Source organism: Muscardinus avellanarius, assembly GCF_963383645.1.
Source record: "Muscardinus avellanarius genome assembly, chromosome: 1".
NCBI lineage: Eukaryota > Metazoa > Chordata > Mammalia > Rodentia > Gliridae > Muscardinus > Muscardinus avellanarius.
In genome coordinates, this window is record NC_137786.1 from 124,279,995 (window position 1) to 124,303,271 (window position 23,277).

The 23,277-nt window shown below is 38.5% G+C and overlaps 3 protein-coding genes across 3 annotated transcripts in view; 2 read left to right on the top strand and 1 right to left on the bottom strand.

Moving 5' to 3' along the window:
- Window positions 1-23,277, bottom strand: part of LOC308278487 (olfactory receptor 8G1-like) — a gene marked incomplete at both ends in the record, with an annotated part of 199,958 nt that overhangs the window by 130,496 nt on the left and 46,185 nt on the right. The window lies entirely within an intron of this gene.
- LOC308271835 (olfactory receptor 10D1B-like) lies at window positions 1,044-1,985 on the top strand (the record flags this gene model as incomplete). The annotated part of the gene is made up of 1 exon (XM_080708439.1): window positions 1,044-1,985. One exon carries the CDS (start codon window positions 1,044-1,046, stop codon window positions 1,983-1,985), a length of 942 nt encoding a protein of 313 aa, XP_080564565.1.
- LOC308271817 (olfactory receptor 10D3) lies at window positions 12,417-13,355 on the top strand (the record flags this gene model as incomplete). The annotated part of the gene is made up of 1 exon (XM_080708415.1): window positions 12,417-13,355. One exon carries the CDS (start codon window positions 12,417-12,419, stop codon window positions 13,353-13,355), a length of 939 nt encoding a protein of 312 aa, XP_080564541.1.

Below are 23,277 nucleotides of genomic sequence, written 5' to 3' on the forward strand. Positions count from 1 at the left end.
AGCTTGGGAGGCTGAGACCAAAGGATCACACAGGTTCAAAACCAGCCTCAGCTACTTCGTGAGGCTCTCAGCAATTTAGTGAGACCCTGCTTACAAATAAAGTATAAAATAGGTCTGGGAATATAGCCTGGAGGTAGAAAAGCCTCTGGGTTCCACCCCTAGTACCACAGGAAAAAATAATAAATTGCTGAGACTCATTTCAAATTTGTAAATCTCTTGTCTCAGCCTCCTAAGTACTGGGATTACAGGCATATGCCACCACACCCAGCTTTAGTACTTTTATTTAGTAAAACACTTACTTAGAAATAATTACAGAATGTCAACATTAAAGGAAGGCACTTAAAGAACTTAGTTTCATATATGTGAAATAAAGGAAGGCTTTACTTAATATTGAGAGTTTGCCAGATGCTTTTCAGAGATACGATTGTCATAATAATTATGATTTACATTTTATAGAGAATGAAACTATGTCTATGGACTACATTATGTATATTATCTGAAGTAGTATAGCTATTTACGTGTCAGAGCCAGGATTCATTTTGAGTGATCTGCTTTCTAATACAATGTTTTCCTGTTATTTTGCAGAAGGTAATGAATAGTGGGAGTTTGTTACTTAAAGATATCATGAGAGCTCAAAGTATATATGTGCTCAAAGAGAAGAAATCCATGGGGAAAAGGTTTCTGACTTGAAAATGTTTTGAGTGTGTCTCTAAACTTCTGTTTTGATCATAGAAGGCAATCATCGACCTTTGCAAACTATTCCTTCTTAGAACTGAATGCACTGACTAAAAAAATAACCATTTCTTACTCCTTGAAATTTTTACATACATTTTGCAGTTACCCTTTATGACAAGGCAAGTCACTCCTATTTTTTTATTTACTTATTTATTATTAATTAATTAGCTAATTAATTTGTGTGAGGGGTAGAGTGTGTGCATCTCTTTAAAAATATAGTCAAAGCACTCATCAGTAAAAAGCTTGATAATTGATAGTGGTGTCCAAATCTTGGTGTTTTGGATATATTTTCAAGATAAGATTTTCTTATGGCTATGAGGAATCGCTCCATGGTGACTGAGTTTATCCTGCTGGGCATCCCGCACACAGAGGGCCTGGAGACCACGCTCTTTGTCCTGTTCTTGTCCTTTTACATCTTCACCCTCATGGGGAACCTGCTCATCTTGCTGGCGATTGTCTCCTCCACTCGGCTGCACACTCCCATGTACTTCTTCCTGTGCAAGCTGTCCATCTTTGACATATTCTTCCCGTCTGTGAGTTCTCCCAAGATGCTATTCTACCTCTCTGGGAACAGCAGAGCCATCTCCTATGCAGGCTGCGTGTCCCAGCTGTTCTTCTACCATTTCCTGGGCTGCACCGAGTGTTTCCTGTACACGGTGATGGCCTACGACCGCTTCGTTGCCATCTGTCTCCCTTTACGCTACTCCATCATCATGAGCCACCGAGCATGCGCCATCTTAGCGGCGGGGACCTCATTCTTTGGCTGCATCCAGGCCATCTTTCTGACCACTCTTACCTTCCAGTTGCCCTACTGTGACTCCAATGAGGTGGACTACTACTTCTGTGACATCCCGGTGATGCTGAAGCTGGCCTGTGCAGACACCTCGGCCCTGGAGATGGTGGGCTTCGTCAGCGTGGGCCTCATGCCGCTCAGCTGCTTCCTCCTCATCCTCACCTCCTACAGCTGCATCGTCTGCTCCATTCTGCAGATCCGCTCTGCTGAGGGCCGGCGCCGTGCCTTCTCCACCTGCAGCGCCCACCTCACTGCCATCCTGTTTTTCTACATGCCAGTGGTGCTTATCTACCTCCGGCCAACCCCAAGCCCCTGGCTGGATGCAACTGTTCAGGTCATGAACAACTTGGTCACCCCCATGCTGAACCCCTTGATCTACAGCCTGAGAAATAAGGAGGTGAAATCGTCACTGAGTAAGGTCCTACGTCAGCTGGGCCTCCTTCCCGAGCAGTTGTAGAGAGAGATGAGTAGCTAGCATTTTACATGTCATCTCTGACAAAACATCTTGCTTTGGTTCTCATAAAGAATCTTGAATTTGAGAGCACTGATACTATTATTATCTCTCCTTTGCTACACTGGGAAACAAGATGCTAAGAGTTAAAGCAACTCAACTAAGGACACATAAGGAGGAAATGTCTGACTGAAGACTCCATGACTAGCTTTTGACTGTGAAAACTTTGATCTTTTGGGGACATCACACTGCTTACAAAGAGGAAAAGATTCCTCCCAGTAAGCAGAACAATCTAGACCTTCTGCTCTCCAACCTGTAGTGCCTTCAGCCGTTCTCATCCTTACTCCTCTTCTTTCTCTTTTCACCTTGGGGCTTTTTTGTCTTGGCTTCAGGTGGCCTTGGATAAATCATCATTTTATTGGCTGTGGGTTCTTGAGAAAGTGGCTTCAATGGCATCCTGTAACTCCAGAAACACTAAAAACCATGTATAAAGACAAAGACTTCTGGCTAGGACCTCAGGTGGCCCAGATGAGGCAGAGCCACCAGTATGAGGGATCATTTATCAATCCAATCTTTTGGGCTTCAGGCCTTGGCTCTGAATGTGTGGCATGTAAATAAGAAAAGAGATCAGTTACAGGAAAGAGATGAGTCTGGGGAGAGAGGCCTGCATTGTGATTCTAGATGTTAGAACATCTGGACTTATCTTCATTTTGCTCAGTGAAACAGGAGGCATATGAGGTCCACACTTTGTTCTCTGTGTCTTTGCTTCTTTCTTTAATGAAAGGGTTTGACTTTGGTTTTTTCCCCTGCATTTCTTGACTTTTCTTTTTGACTGAAATAAGCTATGAACAGGAAATGTGCTGCTTCAATCAGGCGAGCTATTATTTTCATGACTGAATTTATTAAGAATCCTATCATGCTTGAGAAATATTGCTGCTATGAAGTTTGTTGGGGAGGAAAATTGATCAAATTTTGTTATATGCATGTATGAGCATCCCAAAAATGATACTCATTATTCTGTATAATTAATATGTACCAACAACAAATTTTTAAATAAGTTCTATCTACAAACTAAAATGAAGTTTTTTTTTTTAAAAAAAGGATGACATAATAAGCCAGGCATAGTGGCACATATCTGTAATTCTAGTACTTAAGAGGTTGAGACAGGAGGACTGCAAGTTCTAGGCCAGGCTCAGGAATGTAATGAGATGCTCAACAACTTCTCAAGACCCTGTTTTGAGATTAAAATAAATTAAATAGGGCTGAGGATATAGCTCAGAGGTTGAACAGCCATAGGTTCAAACTTCAATACCAAGCACTAAAAACAAACCCAAGATATAGAGAGAAAAATTGATGAGCAGAGGGTGGGCAGAGGCAAAGGCCAGTGTTTTTCTTTCTTCTCAGAATCAGAGAGCAGCCAAGAAACCTCCCAGACCCAAAATCAACACCACTGTCTTTCTTCCTCTAGCTCCTAAAACACTCTGCCAGTGTTTTTTCCCCTCAGTTTACAGTAAACATGAGCCTCAAGGGAAAGCTCAATTTATGTCTCACATTATTTCAAATTCAGTATGCGGCAAACCCTTCTCCATCCTCTCAGGGCCCACTCTGATGATCTCCTCTCTTTCCTCAGTTTCCTGGCTGCAGCTGCTCAGTCAAAGCAGAACAATCAGTAGGGATGAGAGGTGGAATCCTCTCCCTTCTCGCTTCCACTCACTCAGATGTCATTTGATGAGTAACTCCAAGCTCCGCTGGGGCTGGAAAGATGAAGACAGCACTGCCTGTCTGATAGAAATCAGAGTCTGCGGAGAAAACCAGGGAGGCAGGCAACCAACCAGAAAGTCCCAGGATTCATGCTGTTTGAAGTAGCAAATAAAGTACAAAATATGGAGCACATTTTTGGGGCGGCCAGAGAAAGACTTCACGAAATAAAATTTGAAGACTGTAGATGTGTTTATTTTATCCAGATGCAGAAGGGCTGAGGAGTATATACAGGGGGGAAAAAAGCAACATCTCAATCTTTCTTCTTGTGGGGCTGGGGAGGAGAGGCAAGAGATAATTTCTTGGGCTGGTATTGTGTAACCACTTGCCACTTATTAGGCAATTTCTTTTTAGAAAAATAGGATGCTGTTTTCAGGGCTCTTCCCCAGCTCAGCCCACTGTTCTTAGATTAAAGGGGTGGAAGTGAATTAACCTCTTACCTTGTCCCAGCAGTTCTGAGAGAAGCTAGAAGCTCTCATGTCTTCTATTAGAGTCTGAGCTGTCCCCCAAATAGGAACCCAGAATGCCAGATCCACTTTGGGGATTTGGAAGCTCAGGTTGGATTTGATGATAAGTCATTTAAGAGGTAGTATCAGAAGCACTTAAGAAAAGGTTTCAGTGAAAGAAATTTCAAATCATGTAGCCAGCAGAATATTTAATCCACAGGGGAAGATGAAGGCAATGAATCCATTTAAGACCAGGAAGGCCAGAGAATGGGGATATTGGAGTAGAAGTTCCGAGGACAATTTAGATCAGGGTGGGCTGCAGAGCAGCATTTCTTGAGACACTGGCTTGAAACATGGTCCAGGGGGCGCACAACAGCTTACCCCCTCACCCCACCTTCACAGAAATCAGTTTAAGTGTTTCTTTGTTCACCCTAACATATTTTGCAAGGAAAATCCTTTTTTTTTTCTCCCCTCACATTTGTTACAAAACTGATGCCTGTTCTGAAACTATGTATTATGTTTTACCATGGCCCCATGGAGAGCAAAATTGAGATGTGGGCATCTATGGAAGCCATTATGGTTTGAACTTAAAATGTTCCCTGGACCTCACACTTTGAAAGTAGGGCCTGGCTGGAGATGGGTCCCCACGGGTGTGGTCTTGGGGCCTATAATGTCCCTCACCCTGCCTCCTTCCTTGCTCTCTCTGCTCCTTTATCCCCCTCAACCTACCTTCACAGAAATCAGGATGCCCTGAGGATGTACAACTGGGGCAGGAGTCTGTCCCCAAATGGGGACTTCTCCAGATTGGTAAGCAAATAAAACCCTTCTTCCTCTAAGTGTTACCTGTCAGGTGTTTAGATCAGAGCTGTGAGGATGCTGCCTGAAACAGAAACCTCCAGCATGGGCATTAAAAATGAGTCTCAGCTGGGCATGGTGGTGCTTGTAATCCCTGCGCTTGGGAGGCAGAGACAGGAGGATCGAACAGGTTCGAAGCCAGCCTCGCTGGCTTAAGAGACCCTGTTTCTAAATAAAAATATAAAATAGGTCTGGGAGTATAGCCCGGAGAAGGGTTCCATCTTCAGTACCACCACCACCACCACAAAAAAAAAAAAAAAAAAAAAAATAAGTGAGTGTCAGCTGATGGTTCAGGAGCCTCCCATGGCAGAGGGAGAAGTTTCAGGAGAATTTCCACAATGTACAGGCCTATTCCCATCCAGACACTTTTTATTTGTGTGCCATTAAGCAAGCTGAGTACAGTCTTGTCAGATTTTTTAGAAAAGATAAAAAGTACCAAACTCATGGTGTGAGGATTCTATGATGTTATCGTTATCCATGCACAGAGCTTAGTTCAGAGCTTACAACATAATAAAAATATATATGAATATATATTTGTATACACATATTACACATAACTGTAGATGAAAAATAAAGCTGCCATCAGAAAATGTCTGAGATAGCAAGAAAATATACAATTTTTTTTGTGATTAGCCCAGATTTATAAAGCACTTAATATGGATTGAGAGTTGTGATGTTTAGTTTTTGTATTCTTATTTTATTTGATTTTCATAGAAACCCCATGAAGTAAGTTCTTGTTGTTACCATCCCTATTTTGTAGGTTTTTTAAAATTGAGACTGGCAGGTTGGGCATCTTGCTCAGGGTCACTCACGTGGTCCTGCTAGCACTCAGCCCTAAATGTGCCTTACTCTCAAACCCATCTCTGCTCTCATGCATTTCATGTACAATCTATGCTGTGCATAACTGAGATCAGTATACACTGTCTGTGGTCATTCCTACCAATATCATTTGTTGAAACTTGGAAAGTGCTTATTTCTTAAGTAATGGAAAACTCATAACAAACTTATTTACACAATATTTTTAATACTTACATCAAGTTATAAGAACTCTCAAAGGAAATCTTTAAGAAGAAACTTTTATGTTAATTAATCTCAAAGGTATCATTCCTAAGAGGTGCTTTTCGTGCTCATTACGACTTCAGTGTTTTTTCTCTTAAGGTTTCGGTTCCCATCTGTGAACTGCGTCATGGGGCAGAGTGCATCAATGTGATCGAGGCTGACTAAGCAATGTGAGAAAGTTTGTTAAAAGTGTTTATGTCTTGGGTTCTCTCTGTAATTGTTACTCTAAGGATAAGCTAATCATAAATATAATTTACGCAAAGGAATATACAGTTTTCTCCCCACTCATGCTCATGGACAGTTTCATTCACACTCATTTTGTTTTTTAGCAATTCTACCGCAAGGCCAATTCTCTCTAAATGGCTTATTAAACGACTTCCTATAACCTCACCCCTCTTATGGGAGTTAGTGATAAAATGTCATTTGTCATTCAAAAGGCAACTTAGTAGCTTGGATGAGAATTGACAGAACAAAAAAGATATGAAGTGATTCATGTCAAAGTTCTGAATGGCTACACATTCTCACCTCCAGGAAGCAACAGAAGAATTTTTCAGTCATACTTTAGTGGTCAGAACTAGCTTTTCCCAGCATGTGACAAAAAGCAAAATTAAAACCAAGCAGTTAAACTGAGCAGCAAGGCCAGGGTAAGCAATCTGAGACTCAGACGGAATATCAAGAGAAAAGGCAAAGCCTTAGCCGGGCGAGGTGGCGCACGCTTGTAATCCCAGCATTCGCGAGGTTGAGACCTGAGGATTGCGGTTCACAGACAGCCTCAGCTACTTAGTGAGGCCCTCTGCAACTCAGTGAAACCCGGTTTCAAAATAAAGAATAAAAAATAGGGCAAGGGGTGTAGCTTGGAGGTAGAATGCCCCTGGGTTCTATCCCCAGACCCACAAAAAAAAAAAAAAAAAAAAAAGGCAAAGCCTCAAGTTGTCAGTTATGATAGTACTCATGGTTTAAATTAAGCAGAAACTTGTTGATTCTTTCCATCAATATGTGATAAGACACATCACACCTCATGGCAACTCTTCCCCATTCTGAACTCTGAAGTTAGATATACTTTCTATTCATAATTTTCATGGCACTAAAGAATATTTATTTTAAATACATACATAGTATGCATCTATGAACATGCATGCACATATGCAATATAGTTAATGGGAATAACAATAATACACAACAAATAGAATGGAATTTATTATAAAATATTATGAAAATTCTTTAGCTTCCACAATAAACAAATTGACTAATTTAAAATAAATCAATAAATGATTTTATCTTTTTAGATATGAGTTGACTAATTTAAAATAAATCAATAAATGATTTTATCTTTTTAGATATGAGTGGGTAGAAAAGAATGAGACCTTAAATGTCATGTAAATCAATTATTTTACATATGATGACACAACAGCACACAGCATATGACATATATAAAAATAACACCCATAAAATATATAATATATAACATGCATAATACATAAATATAATACATAAACATAAAATAACACAAACACATGAATATTATATCATATATGAATGTTATATAATTTACAATTATAACTTCATATTATTTAATATTGTAGCATTATATTAAATATTATAATAGATAAATTTAATACATAACATATGAAATATACATAACACAATAGAACAAAAATGAGGTACGGTCATCCAGAATGGATTGGATTCCAATTTAGGATTTAAATCTCCTGATTCTGTTTGCCTTAAGATAAGATTTTGTATCTTATCTTTTTATGGATTGTGAATTCCCCAAGAATAGGCACTATGGTCCTCTATATATCTTTTGCCACTAATTCCACTTTTATTTCCTCCAAGGTAGTTCAGCAGAGACTGAGCATAGCTAGAAGTCTTTACTTGTACTATGGAGTCAAATGTCTCAGCTACCTCGTGAGGCCCTCTGCAACTTAGTGAGGCCCTGTTTCAAAATAAAGAATAAAAAATAAGACAGGGATATAGCTCAGAGGTCGTATGTCCCTGGGTTCCATCCCCACACCTGCAAAAAATAAATAAAAATAAAAGCATTGGCTTTATTGTCAGGACCCAAATAAAAGGAACAGCTGGTTTAAAATTTTCTGGATCTCCTCTAACCTTTCCTTTGTCTCTACATTTTGTTTCCATAAATACCTTCTAGTGAGGACCTGTGAGTCAGCAACAGACCAAGGCTGGTCCAAAGAGCCCTGTGAAATAATGCACAAGCTTTACTGTCAGTGAAGATGTTGCCAGCACTGCTCCAGTTAGTATCAAAGTCCATAAATGTATTGCGGGCTGTTACTTATAATACTCCTCCTAGTGGTCACATGTACAGGCCCTCAAATCACACCACAGAGTATAAGATGGTAAAACTGATGCCACTGCTGTATGTCTTGGAAACCCACAATGTTATGTGCATTCTGTGATGGCATGCGATCATCCAGTCTATCTCCATGGTTACTGGGAAAATTTGTTTTTGCAGTGGTCTCCACACTGAGCCCCAATCACACTCTTTCATGAAAAGTCCTTTCATCATACATGACCCCACTTCTACTTGATGGTTTTTCTTCAAAATTTACTTATATTTTCTTTAAAATTTAATTATATAGTGAGTGAAATCATATATTTTAAGTATAAAAATTTATGCTTTTTTTAAAAGTAAGATTTCAAGTTAATAAAAATTTCCCAAATGACGATTAAACATACCTTAAACTTTAGAATCAAGTTCATCAGTAAAACAAACTCACAAATATATACATATATTTTTACTATTAAATTCAGTATTAATTATTTGGTTTAAAATACAGCATAATTTATTAGATCAAATTAATGCTATTTAATAGAAGCTTATTGGTTTTATAGTAGGCTTTTTACATCAATTGGCCTTTGTTTCATTTCTATAGAAAGGTTAAAAGTAAAGGATAATATCTAGCTTTATGTTTGAGATAGCATAACATATAAGAAAATTTATATTTCAAATAGAAATGTCAATAATTTAGATTTAGCCTTTTATATCTGGGTAATACCCAAGAGAATTGAAGACATATGTCTATAAAACTCATTCACAAATTTTATAGCAGCATTATTAATATTCCTCAAATAAAATAAATCTATATATCCATAACAATGAATGATAGAATGTAGTAAATCCATACACAAAATATTATTCAATCATAAAAGAAAATGAAGAATTGATAGATGTTGTGAAATGAGTGAACCTTTAAAACTTTATGGTGATAAAAACAAAACAAACACAAAAGGGTATGCACTATGTGATTCTATTCATGTGAACATTGAAAAAATCCATAAAGATGAATGCATACTAGCATATTCCTAGGAGGAGGAATATGCTTCCACATATTAGGGAGAACATACAATTCCTTACTTTTTATGACTGACTACTCTTGCTTAGCATAATGTTTCTTAGTCTTTTTGAAGTGCTAAATTGTTGCATTACTGATCTTTCTCTTATTGTTTTCTCCATTCCATTATACTCTTACACTTTCTCACTTCTTTGATTATGATGACTCATATCATATAAAAGATGAACAATTTTCAGGCCATAAACATCTAGAATACTAAGGGAAAAGGTTCTTGACTCCTTCCATTGAAGGAAAACTCCAGAATCAGGCCATATTTCTCATTCAATGATGTATAGCTACTTAATCAATATTTGCTGATATTTGTCACATGTGTGACAGAGGGACGTGTGTGTGTGTGTGTGTGTGTGTGTGTGTGTGTGTGTGTGTGTATGTATCACAAAAAAGTCTTGTGGAAGCAATACCTAGTTCAGGGAAGTCACTTTTGCCAACTGACAAAACTGTTTGTTGGGGAATCTGGTAATAGAAATAATATATCCAAATCAAAATAATAGAAAACATAATCTGAGAACTAGAAGAATGAGCCTAGTCCACTAAGGCCACCTTAGCTATATGCGGTCTAATGAATGCATCCAATGCTGTATCAAGACCGTAGCTTCAATGTATCCTAATGTGGAAGGGTTAGGGTTTCAACATATGAATTTTGGGGGAGATAATTAAGTCCATATGGAGAAGTTGAAATTAAACTATTTGTACATTTTCAAAAGCCTGTGATATAGGGTTGTTATTTCTTATTTTAATGTTGTGTATCTTTAAATGAAGGAAATGTTTCTACACATATCTTAAGATTGGACTGTACCCTTCAGCTTTTCTCTTGTTCCCCTGGGTTAGTCATAGAAACAAAAACTCCAGATGTGGCTCCATCTTGCTTATATCACAGTAAGGTCACAAGGGAAGCATTAACATATTCTGTTTTGGCCTGATCATTTACTCACTTCTAATTATGCCCTTTGCTCAGCAACTGGCTTGAATAGGTTCCTCATTCAGGAGCCCATCCCAAGGGCTCCAAGGACATTTAAATTTCCACCTATGAGAAAACAACACAGCTATTAATGTATTGGAAGACATCTTCCCCAGAAGACAGAGATATATTCAGCTTCATGTCATTTATCTGAGATTATTTGACTATGAAGAAAGAGCTTTCTAGATCAGAGGAGGAGATCCCTGACTCTGGTTCATACTGTGATATCAAAGAAAAATTTGGACTTAGGATGCTAGAAAGACAGAAGGACAGATGGTAAAAGATCAAATTTCCTTCTTGTAAGTCACCTGAATGCTCTTGCTCTCTTTTTTTTTTCATACCTCATACATTCAGCAAAAAGAACTTGTAGATCTTGGCTTATAAATGTTCTCAGAGCTCAGAATAAAGAGGAATATGAGGCTCTTGGACACCAGAATATGATATGATTTGCTTGGTTTATCTTTCATTTCCATCATACTGGACCATCAGCTCACAAACTCCACTGTTATTATTTCTACCATTAGCCATGAATTTGGACTCGATTAAAAATGATTAAAAGAATGAAAACTCCAGGTGAGACTATACCTGGATAACTTCAGTTCTGTTTTTGCTGTGATGTGTAACAGTCAAAACATTCTTGGATGTGGTGTGGATTATGTAGCTCTTTTTCAGGTTCTGGTCCCTTTTTAGAGCACAGGGCAGAGCTTCCCCTGGAAGCAAGTGCCATGGAGATAAACAGAAATTCTAGGCATTCAGTAGAATGGGGCAAAAGAGGAACAGGCAGGAGATCAAGCAGCTTTACAGGTTTGTTTGTGGAAATTATTATCTAATGGTATCACATTAAGTCCTTGTATAAAACTAATGAAATTCAACTCATGCCAACCACTGAGTTATTTCACTCTTCAAACATGTATTGAAGACCTACTTTTTGCTCAACGTTATTCTTTGCACTAAAAATTTAATTGTAAACAAAATATATTTACTCTCTTAAATTTTATATTTGTGTGTGGATTACCTATAAAAATAGGTTGATTTTCATTGCTTACAAGGGGAGAAGAAAGAAAATGGATCATTTTGTATCAAAGTTCTTAAGTTCAGCAATGCCCATAATTTATGGCAGATAGAGATTAGTAGGAAAAATTGTTTCTAAAACCTTAGAAAAGTATTTATATCCCTGGTTCTGCCATTCACCAGCTACCTTAATTTAGGAGAGTTGCTTAGTCATTTTTTTTAAGTACTAGGGATGGAACCCAGGGGCTTTCTACCTTTGGGCTATAGTCCCAGACCTATTTTTTATATTTTATTTGGAAACAGGGTCTCACTAAATTGTTGAGAGCCTCACTAGCTAGCTAAGCTGGCTTCAAACCTGCACAATCCTCTTGTCTCAGCCTCCCAAGTACTAGGATTACAAGAGTGTGCCACCACACTCGGCTTTGCTTAGCCTTTTTTACTGATCAAATATTTTCCTTTCTGTAGATTTCAGCAAAGGTTACTGTGAGAATTAAATAAACAGAGATTATATATAAATGGTTCAAACTATAAAATGATGATTGGTCAATATGTATAACTGGCTTAACAAAACAAAGGGATAAAATGTTTTCCATAAGCACAGTCATGGGTCACATCTCCAGTGATGAGATGAAAAGCTCTTCCGTGATTCTGAGGCTTGTTATCCCTTCTCCATGGATGAAGAGATGCATATAGTTGTACAAATTCTTTTTGAAACTCCCTGCTTTTACATTTTTCATATTGTTGTAGTAAGGACATCTGCATTTGGAATCAGTGCCACAAAACTATATTTCCTGCAGAAACTATCGAGTTGGCGCTGACCATTCCATCCCAGTTATGATGCCCTGTAACTTGGATCACAGTCTTTGCATATGTTGGAACCAAAACACGATCATCTCGAGTTCACGTCACTGACAGTGAGCCAGGGCATTCTTCAGTGTCCTCTGCTTCTTCTTCTTATTCCCCAGGATTGGTTCTCATGGAGGTGGAGAATTGCTCGGTGGTGACTGAGTTCATCCTGATGGGAATCCCACACACAGAGGGGCTAGAGACTGTACTTTTTGTCTTATTCTTACCCTTCTATGCCTGCACCCTGCTGGGAAATTTGTCCATCCTGGTGGCTGTGATTTCTACTACTCGCCTTCACACACCCATGTATTTCTTCCTGGGGAATCTGTCCGTGTTTGACATGGGTTTTTCCTCTGTGACTTGTCCTAAAATGCTGTTTTACCTTATGGGCCTGAGCAGACTCATCTCCTACCAAGACTGTGTTTCCCAGCTCTTTTTCTTCCATTTCCTTGGGAGCATCGAGTGCTTCTTATACACGGTGATGGCTTACGACCGCTTTGCTGCCATCTGCTACCCTTTGAGGTATACGGTCATCATGAACTCCAGAATTTGCACGGGCCTGGCTGTGGGGACATGGCTGTTAGGGTGTGTCCATTCCAGTGTCTTGACTTCACTCACCTTTACCTTGCCGTACTGTGGTCCCAATGAAGTGAATCACTTCTTCTGTGACATCCCAGCGCTCTTGCCCTTGGCCTGTGCGGACACATCCTTAGCACAGAGAGTTAGCTTCACCAACGTTGGCCTTGTGTCTCTCATCTGCTTTCTTCTAATCCTTGTCTCCTACACTCGAATTACCATTTCCATCTTGAGTATCCGTACAACTGAGGGCCGCCGCCGGGCTTTCTCCACCTGCAGTGCTCACCTTATTGCCATCCTCTGTGCCTATGGGCCCATCATCACTGTCTATCTGCAGCCCACACCCAACCCCATGCTGGGAACTGTGGTTCAAATCCTGATGAACCTAGTAGGACCAATGCTCAACCCTTTGATCTACACCTTGAGGAATAAGGAAGTAAAAGTAGCCCTAAAAAAAATACTGCACAGGACAGGACACACTGATGAGATTTAGAAATAGCAGATGAATTAACTCATGACTTTGGAAGTTTTTCTGCCCCCAGACATGAAATTTCACTCTGAAAGTATCATAGGTGACAGTGACAGAATTTTCAGCACATGCTAAATACTGTAGACCACTGTATCATGTTGTGTTTTTGTATGTGTTGTGTTCTCATATTACTTAGGTTCTGCCTCTCTTCTCATCTACAAAATGGTATTGTCTCATTTAATGATATTTCATCTTTCTTCTGTGAAGGACCTTTGTGAAGGTGTTTTCTATCACAAAATTTTTTCTACTTTCTTGATTTACTCCCCTCCATACAATCTATGAGGTAAGTCTATGGAGAAAGGCAATAAAGAGGGGGAACAAAAGGACTTTAAGTAACTGATTGAGAGAAAAAAGAGATAATACTTCTTTTACTATAAACAGACTAAATTTTAGAGTTAAGATAGTGTTTTATTCCTCCTCAACTTTCTGAAAATTGAATAATTTGTTAGCAAGGGTGCCCTTCCCTCTGTTCTATGCTTGGCCCTAGGCCTGATTTTTTTTTTTTTTTTTTGCTTTAAAGTCCTTAGGCAAATAGGGTTAACCCCAAACAGTAAGGAAGTGAAGTGCATTGTGACTAGTATCATATACTTAGCTTCATTTATATCTCACTACAAGCTAATACTACGACAATTAATATAAAAAGCAATGATTTTGTTTCAGATTACTGGATTAAGCAAGTCCTTTTCAAATATTCAAGAAACCCAGGACTCCAGTGAGTTTATTCTGAGACTTTCACATTAAGTAGTTAGTGGGAATCTCCCTTTTATCTACTTTATGAATTAGACTTCCACCGAGAATCCACAAGAAGAGTTTAAAAGCCTCCAGGCCATATAATCTTTATAAAACCTCTTAGGACTAAAAACACAATCAATGTTGTTTTTTTGTATACCTACCTTTAAAGCTGTTGCTCTCATTTTTTAATCTCAATTCTAAATCTCAATCTTATCTCTGAGATTCACTTAGGCTTTTTAGATTTGCTAAACCTCCAAAGTTTATTCAATTACCTGCCAAAAATTCTGTTCTCACAATTAAAACAACAACAACAACAACAACCAAAAAGCTGGGACTGGAAATATAGTTCAGCTGGGGCTGGGGATATGGTTCAAAGGTAGGTGTGTGCTTTACATATGTAAGGCCCTAGTTTCCATTTCTACCATTGCAAAAACAAAAAAGAACCAAAAAATTGTGAGAGAAACATTTAATATGCAGTCTTATGTGACTCTCATTTTTTGATATTACACCAAAGGCATCTATTTTGGTTTATCAAAGGCTGCATAGAAGCTCTCTGGGGTTCCAGTGCCACAGAGGGTGGGGATCATTTATCCTTCGCTGGATCCACCATATTAACTGCAGAAAGGTACACATCACTTTACCTCTAAGTACTATGCTACTGAAATTTCAACCAGAAAACTCTTGATTCATGGTGACCTAACACAAACCAATTCCCAAGAACCACTGGGTTTAATGCCTGAACAGCAAAACGCTCTAAATCATTGGGAAAATTCAGTTATAATTGCTTTAAGTAATCTCTTCACCCATTTATGCCTCAAATTTCTGTCTTTGGTCTGGTAACAGAAAGATGATCATAGAGCTATCACCACTTGCCAGGTAGTATGGTAAGTGCTACACAAAGCCATCTTTTCCCACAAGATATCCTGGAGAAGTGATTCCGTTGATATTTATTAAATCATTAATCATTGTTTAAAAACAGATGCTATTCTCATGCTAAATCCACAAAGATGAATAAGATGACTACACTTGAGTTCACTATATTATTACTTATTTATGCTGCTAGAATTAGATATACTAGGATTGTCTGTAGTAAAATGCAATAATAACAATAGTAAATGCTTTTTCTAGAGCTTAGCACATGCTAAGTGTTAACCTTATGTACCTGACCTACATGAACTCAATTTTCACCATAATCCCATGAAGTACTTCTATTAGTATTATCTCATTTTATATATAAGGAAACCAAGATGCAAGGAAATTAAGTAATTTTCCTCAGTAGTAAGTCACAAAACTTAAATTAATTCATTAATTCATTCATTCATTATTTTGTGGCACTGGGATTGAACTCAAAGACAGTCTACCTCTGAGCTACACCTACAGCCCAATTTTACTTTATAAAGAAAAAAACCAGGGGTTTTCTAACTTTCTGAGGGTCTCTCAAGTTTTTGAGGCTGGCTTTGAATCTATAATCCTCCTGTCTCAGCCTCCCAAGTACCAGGATTACAATGTGTGCCACCATGCACCAATAATGGAGAGAAGAATAAGAGCAAGGAGCAGTCACTGATTGTTTTCATTTGGGCCCTTCCAGAAGGTTTTGCAGGAAAGACACTATGTGATCTTGGCTGTAAGTAATAAATTAATTTGGAGGGTTAATAAAGGTCAGATAAAAAGAGGGGATAAATAGGACCATATTGAAGAGGCATTTGTGGAATCATGAAAGTGTAACATGCATCTGATTTAGGGTAAAGGATCTATTGATAGAGAAGATGACTGGAGATAATGGAATTGAGTAGGGAGAGAGAAGGGGATGATTGAAGGGAGACTAATCAAAATGCTGGGTTTCATGTGATGAAGGAATCTCTGTGTAGAAAAACTATCTCTATCTGTCTACAGTTTCCAGGAGAGTTCACAACATGATTTTAATAGGGCTCCACACTCTCAAACGTGTTCTGATATTTGATTAATTAAATAAATGTTCTATTTCTCTATAAAGCTAAGAAGAACTTGATTGTAGCATTTGTGCATAACTTAAATCAGCTCAGAGCATTTTCCTGCCCATCCAATGCTAAGAACAGAGTGGGAAAGGCACTTGAGCAGAACAGAGTAGACTCCTTTCTTAGGCTACTATGGGAAGTACTTAACACTTAACACTCAACAGTCTCTGCGCTATTAGAGGTGGCTTACCACCTCTTGTCTCTGCCAAGCCACTTGATACCAGAAACAGGTTCTCCTCTTTCATTTTCTGATTCAGGCAGTAACCTTATGGCAGGGCTGGGACTGTATCAGGACTTCTGATTCTCTATCCTAAATTCTGTCAAATATATCCCTTAAGATTTTCTGCAAATGTGAGTAAATGATGTTCTATTTTGATAGAAATTATGATGTAGAGTCATCCAAATCATGGGTTCAGAATTTTCTAAACTAAAACTAATCATAATCAGATTCCTGTTCATGTTAATGTTCAAAGGTTTTGGTGATAATGACTAGAGATTGAGCAATAAGCCACAAGTAAACTGAATGTCTCCTCAAAACATGCTCTCAACCCAAAATAATCCCCACCACAAAAGATAAGATGTTCTGTTTTACTGAGCGGAAAGCCTCCTAGTCAGCAGGATGTGGTTGACAGTTATAAGACATAGGAATAGGAAGAACTGAAACTGATCCTTGATCATTATTGCTGAGTTTCTTCCTACCAGAAAACCTTTCCAGTCTGTAGCCTGGATCTTCAAATCTACTTACTCTTTTATCCTGTTCATGCTACTGAAATTGTTCTTTTTAGCATTGTACAAATAAATAAATATGAAGGACCTCCTTACTTCCTAGATTTCATAGCACTATGTGGTGTTAGATGTCCTTTACCTCCACTGTCAGATATTTTCTGTCTCTTGAATTCTATATGAGATTCATTATGTATGTAGATCCTTCATAACTGCCTCCTGCCAGTTTTTTTTTTTTTAATGAGGTGACTGTGAAAAGAAGTAAACATTTAGATTGGCTTGAGTTATATAAGGTGGAGAGTTTTTGTTACTCATATTTCAAACTCTATTTTTATTTATTTATGTTTGTGTGGTACTGGGGATTGAGCCCAGAAATATTATACCTCTGAGCCACATCCACATTTCCATTTTATTTTTGGCTCTTACAACAGGGTCTGACTAGGTTGCTGAGAGTTCCCCTAAGTTGCCGAGGCTGGTCTTGAACTAATGATCCTCCTGTCTCAACCTCCAAAATACTAGAATTACATAAGAGACTTTTTCTTTCACTGTTTGGATGACCTTGTAATTTTGACATTTCACATTTTCTACATATATTTGATGACATTCTTTATTTCCTTGAATTGTTAACTGCACTTCAGTCATATTTTACCATTAGGTATACTTAGCAAGCAGATTATTATCTATCTTACTTCCTCATATTTAGTAGGTGATATTTAGACTTTTGTTCTTTGACTTAGTTTGGATGTATAGATACCAAATGTTAAAACCTTGTCAATGGATCCTAGTTGCTGTGGGCTAAATTTGTCAAAATCTGCAAAGAAAAAAAGGATCACCAAATGCTAAAACTCTCTCTCTCTCTCTCTCTCTCTCTCTCTCTCTCTCTCTCTCTCTCTCTCTCTCTCTCTCTCTCTCCTCTCTCTCTTTCTCCCCTCAATATTAATCCCAAGCTGTTTCTTATAAAGTATGGTCTCCTAATGCAAAGGTATCTGGTTGAATTAGTAGGGTATTATGAAAGTTGTTTCCAGTGTTCACTGCGGGGGGGCCTTGCTTGTGTAAACTATTTCTCTGGGTTTATTTTTTGAAGCCAGGCTTTGCTGATTTTTTTATTTTTATGTGGATCATATTAAAAATTATATACATTCAGACTGTGCTTACTGCCCTCTCCCAGCCCTACTCCCCCTTCTCCCTTCCCAACACTAAGTATCTAGGTTAACCATGCTACATTCATACTTTTATACATATTCGGATGTAGCTCCTCCATTAATCAACCTCAGCCTTCTTCCTCTCCTATCCTTCCATTCTAGCTTTGCTGAGGTTTCCCCTCCATTATCTGGAGTTCCTCTGGTGTCCCCAATACTCCCTAGTTTGGACATATTAGATAAAACATATGTCCCTTCTCTTTCTCTGCTTGACTGATCTCACTTAAAATAATGTTCTCCAGGTCTTTCCAAATTCTTGCGAATGACCTAATTTTGTTCTTCTTTATAGCTGAGTAGAATTCCATTGTGTGTATTTCCCATAATTTTGCAATCCACTCATCTGTTGATAGAGACCTAGGTTGGTTCCATATTTTGGCTATTACAAATTGTGCTGCTATGAACATGGGTATGCATCTATGTTACTGTAGTTCTCTGATTTCAACCTCTTTGGAAAGATACCCAGGAATGGTATAGCTGAATCATATGGTGGATCCTTTCCCAGTTTTCAAAGGAATCTCCACACTGATCTCCATAGCTGTTAAACTAGTTCATCAAACTAAAAAGTTTCTTCTCATCAAAGGAAACCATCAAGAACATAAAGAGAAAGCCTACAGAATGGGAGAAGATCTTTACCAGCCACCACCCTTATAGAAGGCTAATATTCAGAATATACAAGAAGCTCAAAAGACTCTACACTAGCAAAACAAATTACCCAATCAAGAAATGGGCAAATGAAGAGATACAAATGGCCAAGAGCTATAATAATAAAGACAGTATGGTATTGGCACAAAAAAATAAACATATAGACCAAGGGAACAGAATAGAAGGTATAGAAACAAATCCACACACTTAAAGCTAATTGATTTTCAACAAAGGTGCCAGACACATACATTAGAGAAAAGACAGTTGGAAAACTGGTTGTCTATTTGAAGAAAAATGGAACTAAATTGTTACATTTCACCCTGCACAGGAGTCAACTCAAGATGGATCAAAGAGCAGGAAGTTCGAACAGAGAATGTGAAGCTACTAGAACAGGGCCTAGACCCAAAGTGCCAACATAAAGGAACAGGTAGAAAAGTTTCTGCACATCAAAGGAAATCATCAAGAGTCTAAAGGGAAAGCCTGAAAAATCAACCAAACCAAAAAAGCTCATCTTCTCAGAAAAGTAAACAAGATAGATAAATCACTAGCCAGCCTAACCAAAACAAGAGAGAATCAACCTGAATTACTAAAATAAGAGATGAAAAGGAGATATGACCACTGACAGTGTGGGAATCAAAAAAAGGATCAGAAAATGCTTTAAAAAACTATATTTCAACAAAATGAAAAACCTCAAAGAAATTGACAAACTTTCAGGTACATACAACCTTCCTAATCTTAATCAAGAAGATATAGAAGATTTAAACAAACAAATAGCAATCAAAGATATTGAAGCAGCAATAAAGAGCCTGCCATCAAACAAAAGCCCAGGACCAGATGGTTTCCCAAGTGAACTTTACAAAACCTTTACAAAAGAGTGAATCCCAATACTTCTCAATCTATTCCATGAAATAGAAATGAGACTCTCCCAAATACATTTTACAAATCCAACATCACATTAATACCAAACCATATAAAGACAGCTCAAGAAAAAAAAACTATAGGCCTATATTTCTGATGAACTCAGATACAACTGCTAAATAAAATACTAGCAACATGCATACAAAACCACATCAAGAAAATCACACACCATGACCAAGGAAGGTTCATTCCAGGGATGCAAGGCTGGATCAACATATGAAAGTCAATCCATGTAAATAATCACATAAACAGAACCAAAGACAAAAATAACATGATTATTTAAATAGACACTGAAAAAGAATTTGACAAAATCCAACACCCATTTATGCTAAAAGCACTGCAGAGAATTGGAATAGAAAAAACATACCTCAACATCATAAAGGCAATATGCAATAGGCCCACAGCCAACATCATATTAAACAAGAAAAAACTGCAAGAATTCCCCCGAAAAATAGAAACAAGACAAGGATGTCCATTATCACCATTTCCATTCAGATTGTATTTGAGATTCTAGTAAGAGCAATAAAGGCAAAAGAAAGAAATCAAAGGAGTACAAATAGAAAAAGAACTCAAACTTTCACTATTAGCAGATTACATGATACTAATGAGACCCAACAAACTCAACCAAAAGTTTATAAAACTGATCAACAAACTCAGCAAAGTGTCTGGATATGAAATCAATCTTAAAAATCAGAAGCTTTTCTGTATGCCAACCATAAATCCACTGAAAGAAATCCAAAAAGTACTTCTACTCGGGATATCCCACAAAAAATACTTAAGAATCAATAAACCTAACCAAGGAAGTAAAAGACCTCTAATAAAAATTACAAAATATTAAAAAACAAAATTGAAGAAGTGCCGAGACCACCTGCTTTTTCTCGGCATTTGTGTGGTCTCCCATGCAGCTAATAGGCAGGTTCTCAACGCGAGAAATAAGCCCCGAGAGAAGGTGTGGTCTCTGGCCAAAGTACTCCACACTTTTAGATATTCTTTCATAACTATTATTCTTTTGGTAATGATTCTTTTAACTCTCCACACGAATTGCTCCGGTGGTGTAAGATCAGGACTGTGAGAGAAACTGAGTCTGTGGAAAACTAACTTTCTGGTAATTTGTCTAAGCCTCTAAACATCCTCAGCTTTGCTCAAATGGTAATAAAATTTAGTTAGAATTCAGATGCGATATTTCTCTGTGCATGCTGCCGATCCACTCTTGTACCGATCCCACTCTTGACGGCCCCAGTAGTGGTCTGGCTACCCGGTGGACTGATCCAGACCTCGCTGGCTCAAGCAGCGGCCTTGCCTCATGGGAGGCCCTGGTTCTGGTCTCGCTGGCCCCTACACTGGGCTAACCCCTCAGCTGGCTTCAGTCCCGGCCTTGGAGGCCGCAGGAGTGGCCTTGCCTCACAGCAGGCTCCGATGCTGGCCATTGGCCCCTGCACCGGCCTAACCCCTTGGCAGGATTCCAATCTCGGCCTCGGAGGCCCCAGCACCGGCCTAGCCTCACCCAATGTGATTGATATATGACTACAATGTACCAATTTAAAAAATAAATTAATTAATTAAAAAAAAAAGAATTCAGATGCAGTGGCAGCATTCCCGTAACAGCAATTACAAAATACAGATTTCCCCTCTATCTCTGACTTTCATTAACACACAGTAAAAGCATTAAGTTAACTGAAACCATTAGCCCTAAAGGGGAGGCAACCAGTAACTGTTTATCCTTGCGATCCTGCCTAGATACGGAGAAGAAAAACTTTATGAGCAGCTAATACTGCCCAATACAATAGAGCTGAAGGCTAGGAAGATTTGTAACCTTTACACCCAGTATGAACACTGCCTGAGACAAGGAGGTGCCACAAAGAGGCGCCACGTGGCTAAGAAATGAATATGTCTGAAACAAGGATAGATATAATAAATGTGTAAAAGAAAAGAAATATGGTGAGAATAAGAAAGGATTCTTGTATGAAGAAGAGCTTATCATAAGATTGTCCCAAATGGGAAAGAAAGGAATTAGAAATATTAAAAGCAGGTTGCAGAAGGATTGTGATGTGGAAATGGATTATTTAAAAGAGGAATAGGCTTCTAATAAGCCTATCGTTTGAGGAAAAGCGTTCAGCAGCTAAGGAAATACATCTGACAACTAAATCTAAAAACTTCATGGTATATTTTGGTGTTTATCTGCCAAACTGTGTTGTGAGTTTGCTTAAGCTTTCAGAATTTAGAAGACAAGGCGAACAACACCTGGGAGAACTCCATCACATCCACCTGGATCGCCACATCTCCCCATGCCTGCCATATGGACTAAGCCCTAAAGATGGAAAGTTCCAAAAAAGTTAAAGAAGATTCCATGAGAGGCCTCCAAGCCCTGGGCGTGCCCATTCCTTCTGGAATTTGCCCTTTGGAACTGCCTGTCTGCAAGATCCGGAGAAGATCCGAGCTAATCCCTTGAATGCCAGACTAGTTTTTTTTACCTTTGTTTACATGTTATTCACTATTATTTTACAGTGATTGCACCCCCCTCTTTTTTCTTATTATTAACCTTACTGGTGAAGGGTATAAAATTTTCTGGGTTCTTTAATAAAGTGTCAATAAGCCCAAGAAGCTTTTGTCCATGTCAGATTCTTTCCAGAAGTGCTGTAAACAGGAACTTAAAGAAATTTATTTCCTAGAAGGGAAAGAATCACTGCAGACAAGCGGCTGCAGGACGGCACCCTAATTCTTCACCCATCTTTTCTTTTTTTTTTTTTTTGGTGGTACTGGGGTTCCTGGGAGCCCTTCTACCTCTGGGCTACACTCCCAGACCTATTTTTACATTTTCATTTAGAAACAGGGTCTCCTAAGCCAGCGCGCGGCTGGCTTCGAACCTGCGCGATCCTCCTGTCTCCGCCTCCCAAGCGCGGGGATTACAAGCGTGCGCCACCACGCCCGGCGTCATTCACCCATCTTTTCTAAAATTGTTCGATCGTGAGTGGAATCATGGCAATTTTGACTGAGCGGTTTGCGGCAAAGAAGACCTTAGTAGATGGACAGATCTTCCATGTTCTTGGATAGGCAGAATAAATATAATCGAAATGGCCATTATTCCAAAAGTGACCTATAGATTCATCACCATATCCATAAAATTACCAAGGTCATTCCTCAATAACATAAATCAGACCTTAAATTCATCTGGAACGACAAAAATCCCAGAATAGCCAAAGTAGTTTCAGCGACAGGAACCATGAGGAAGGTATCATAATACCTGATTTCAAACTATACTACAAAGCCATAGTAATAAGAACAGCATGGTATTGGCACAAAAACAGACACGTACACTAATGGAACAGAATAGAAGATCCAAACACAAATCTACACTCTTATAGCCAATTGATTTTTGACAAAGGGGCCAAAAATATATACTGGAAAAAAGATAGCCTCTTCAGCAAATGGTGTTGGCAAAACTGGTTAACCATATTCAGAAAAATGGAAATAAACCCCACTTTCTCACCCTACACTAGAGTCAATACAAGATGGATCAAAGACTTGGAAATAAGACCAGAAACCTTGGAGCTCCTTGAAGAGGGATTAGGTCCAACACATCAACACTTAGGCACAGGTAGAAACTTACCTGACCAGAGTACCATCTTGTGCTCCATTAAGATGTATGACTACAATGCACCAATAAAACATTAAAAAGCT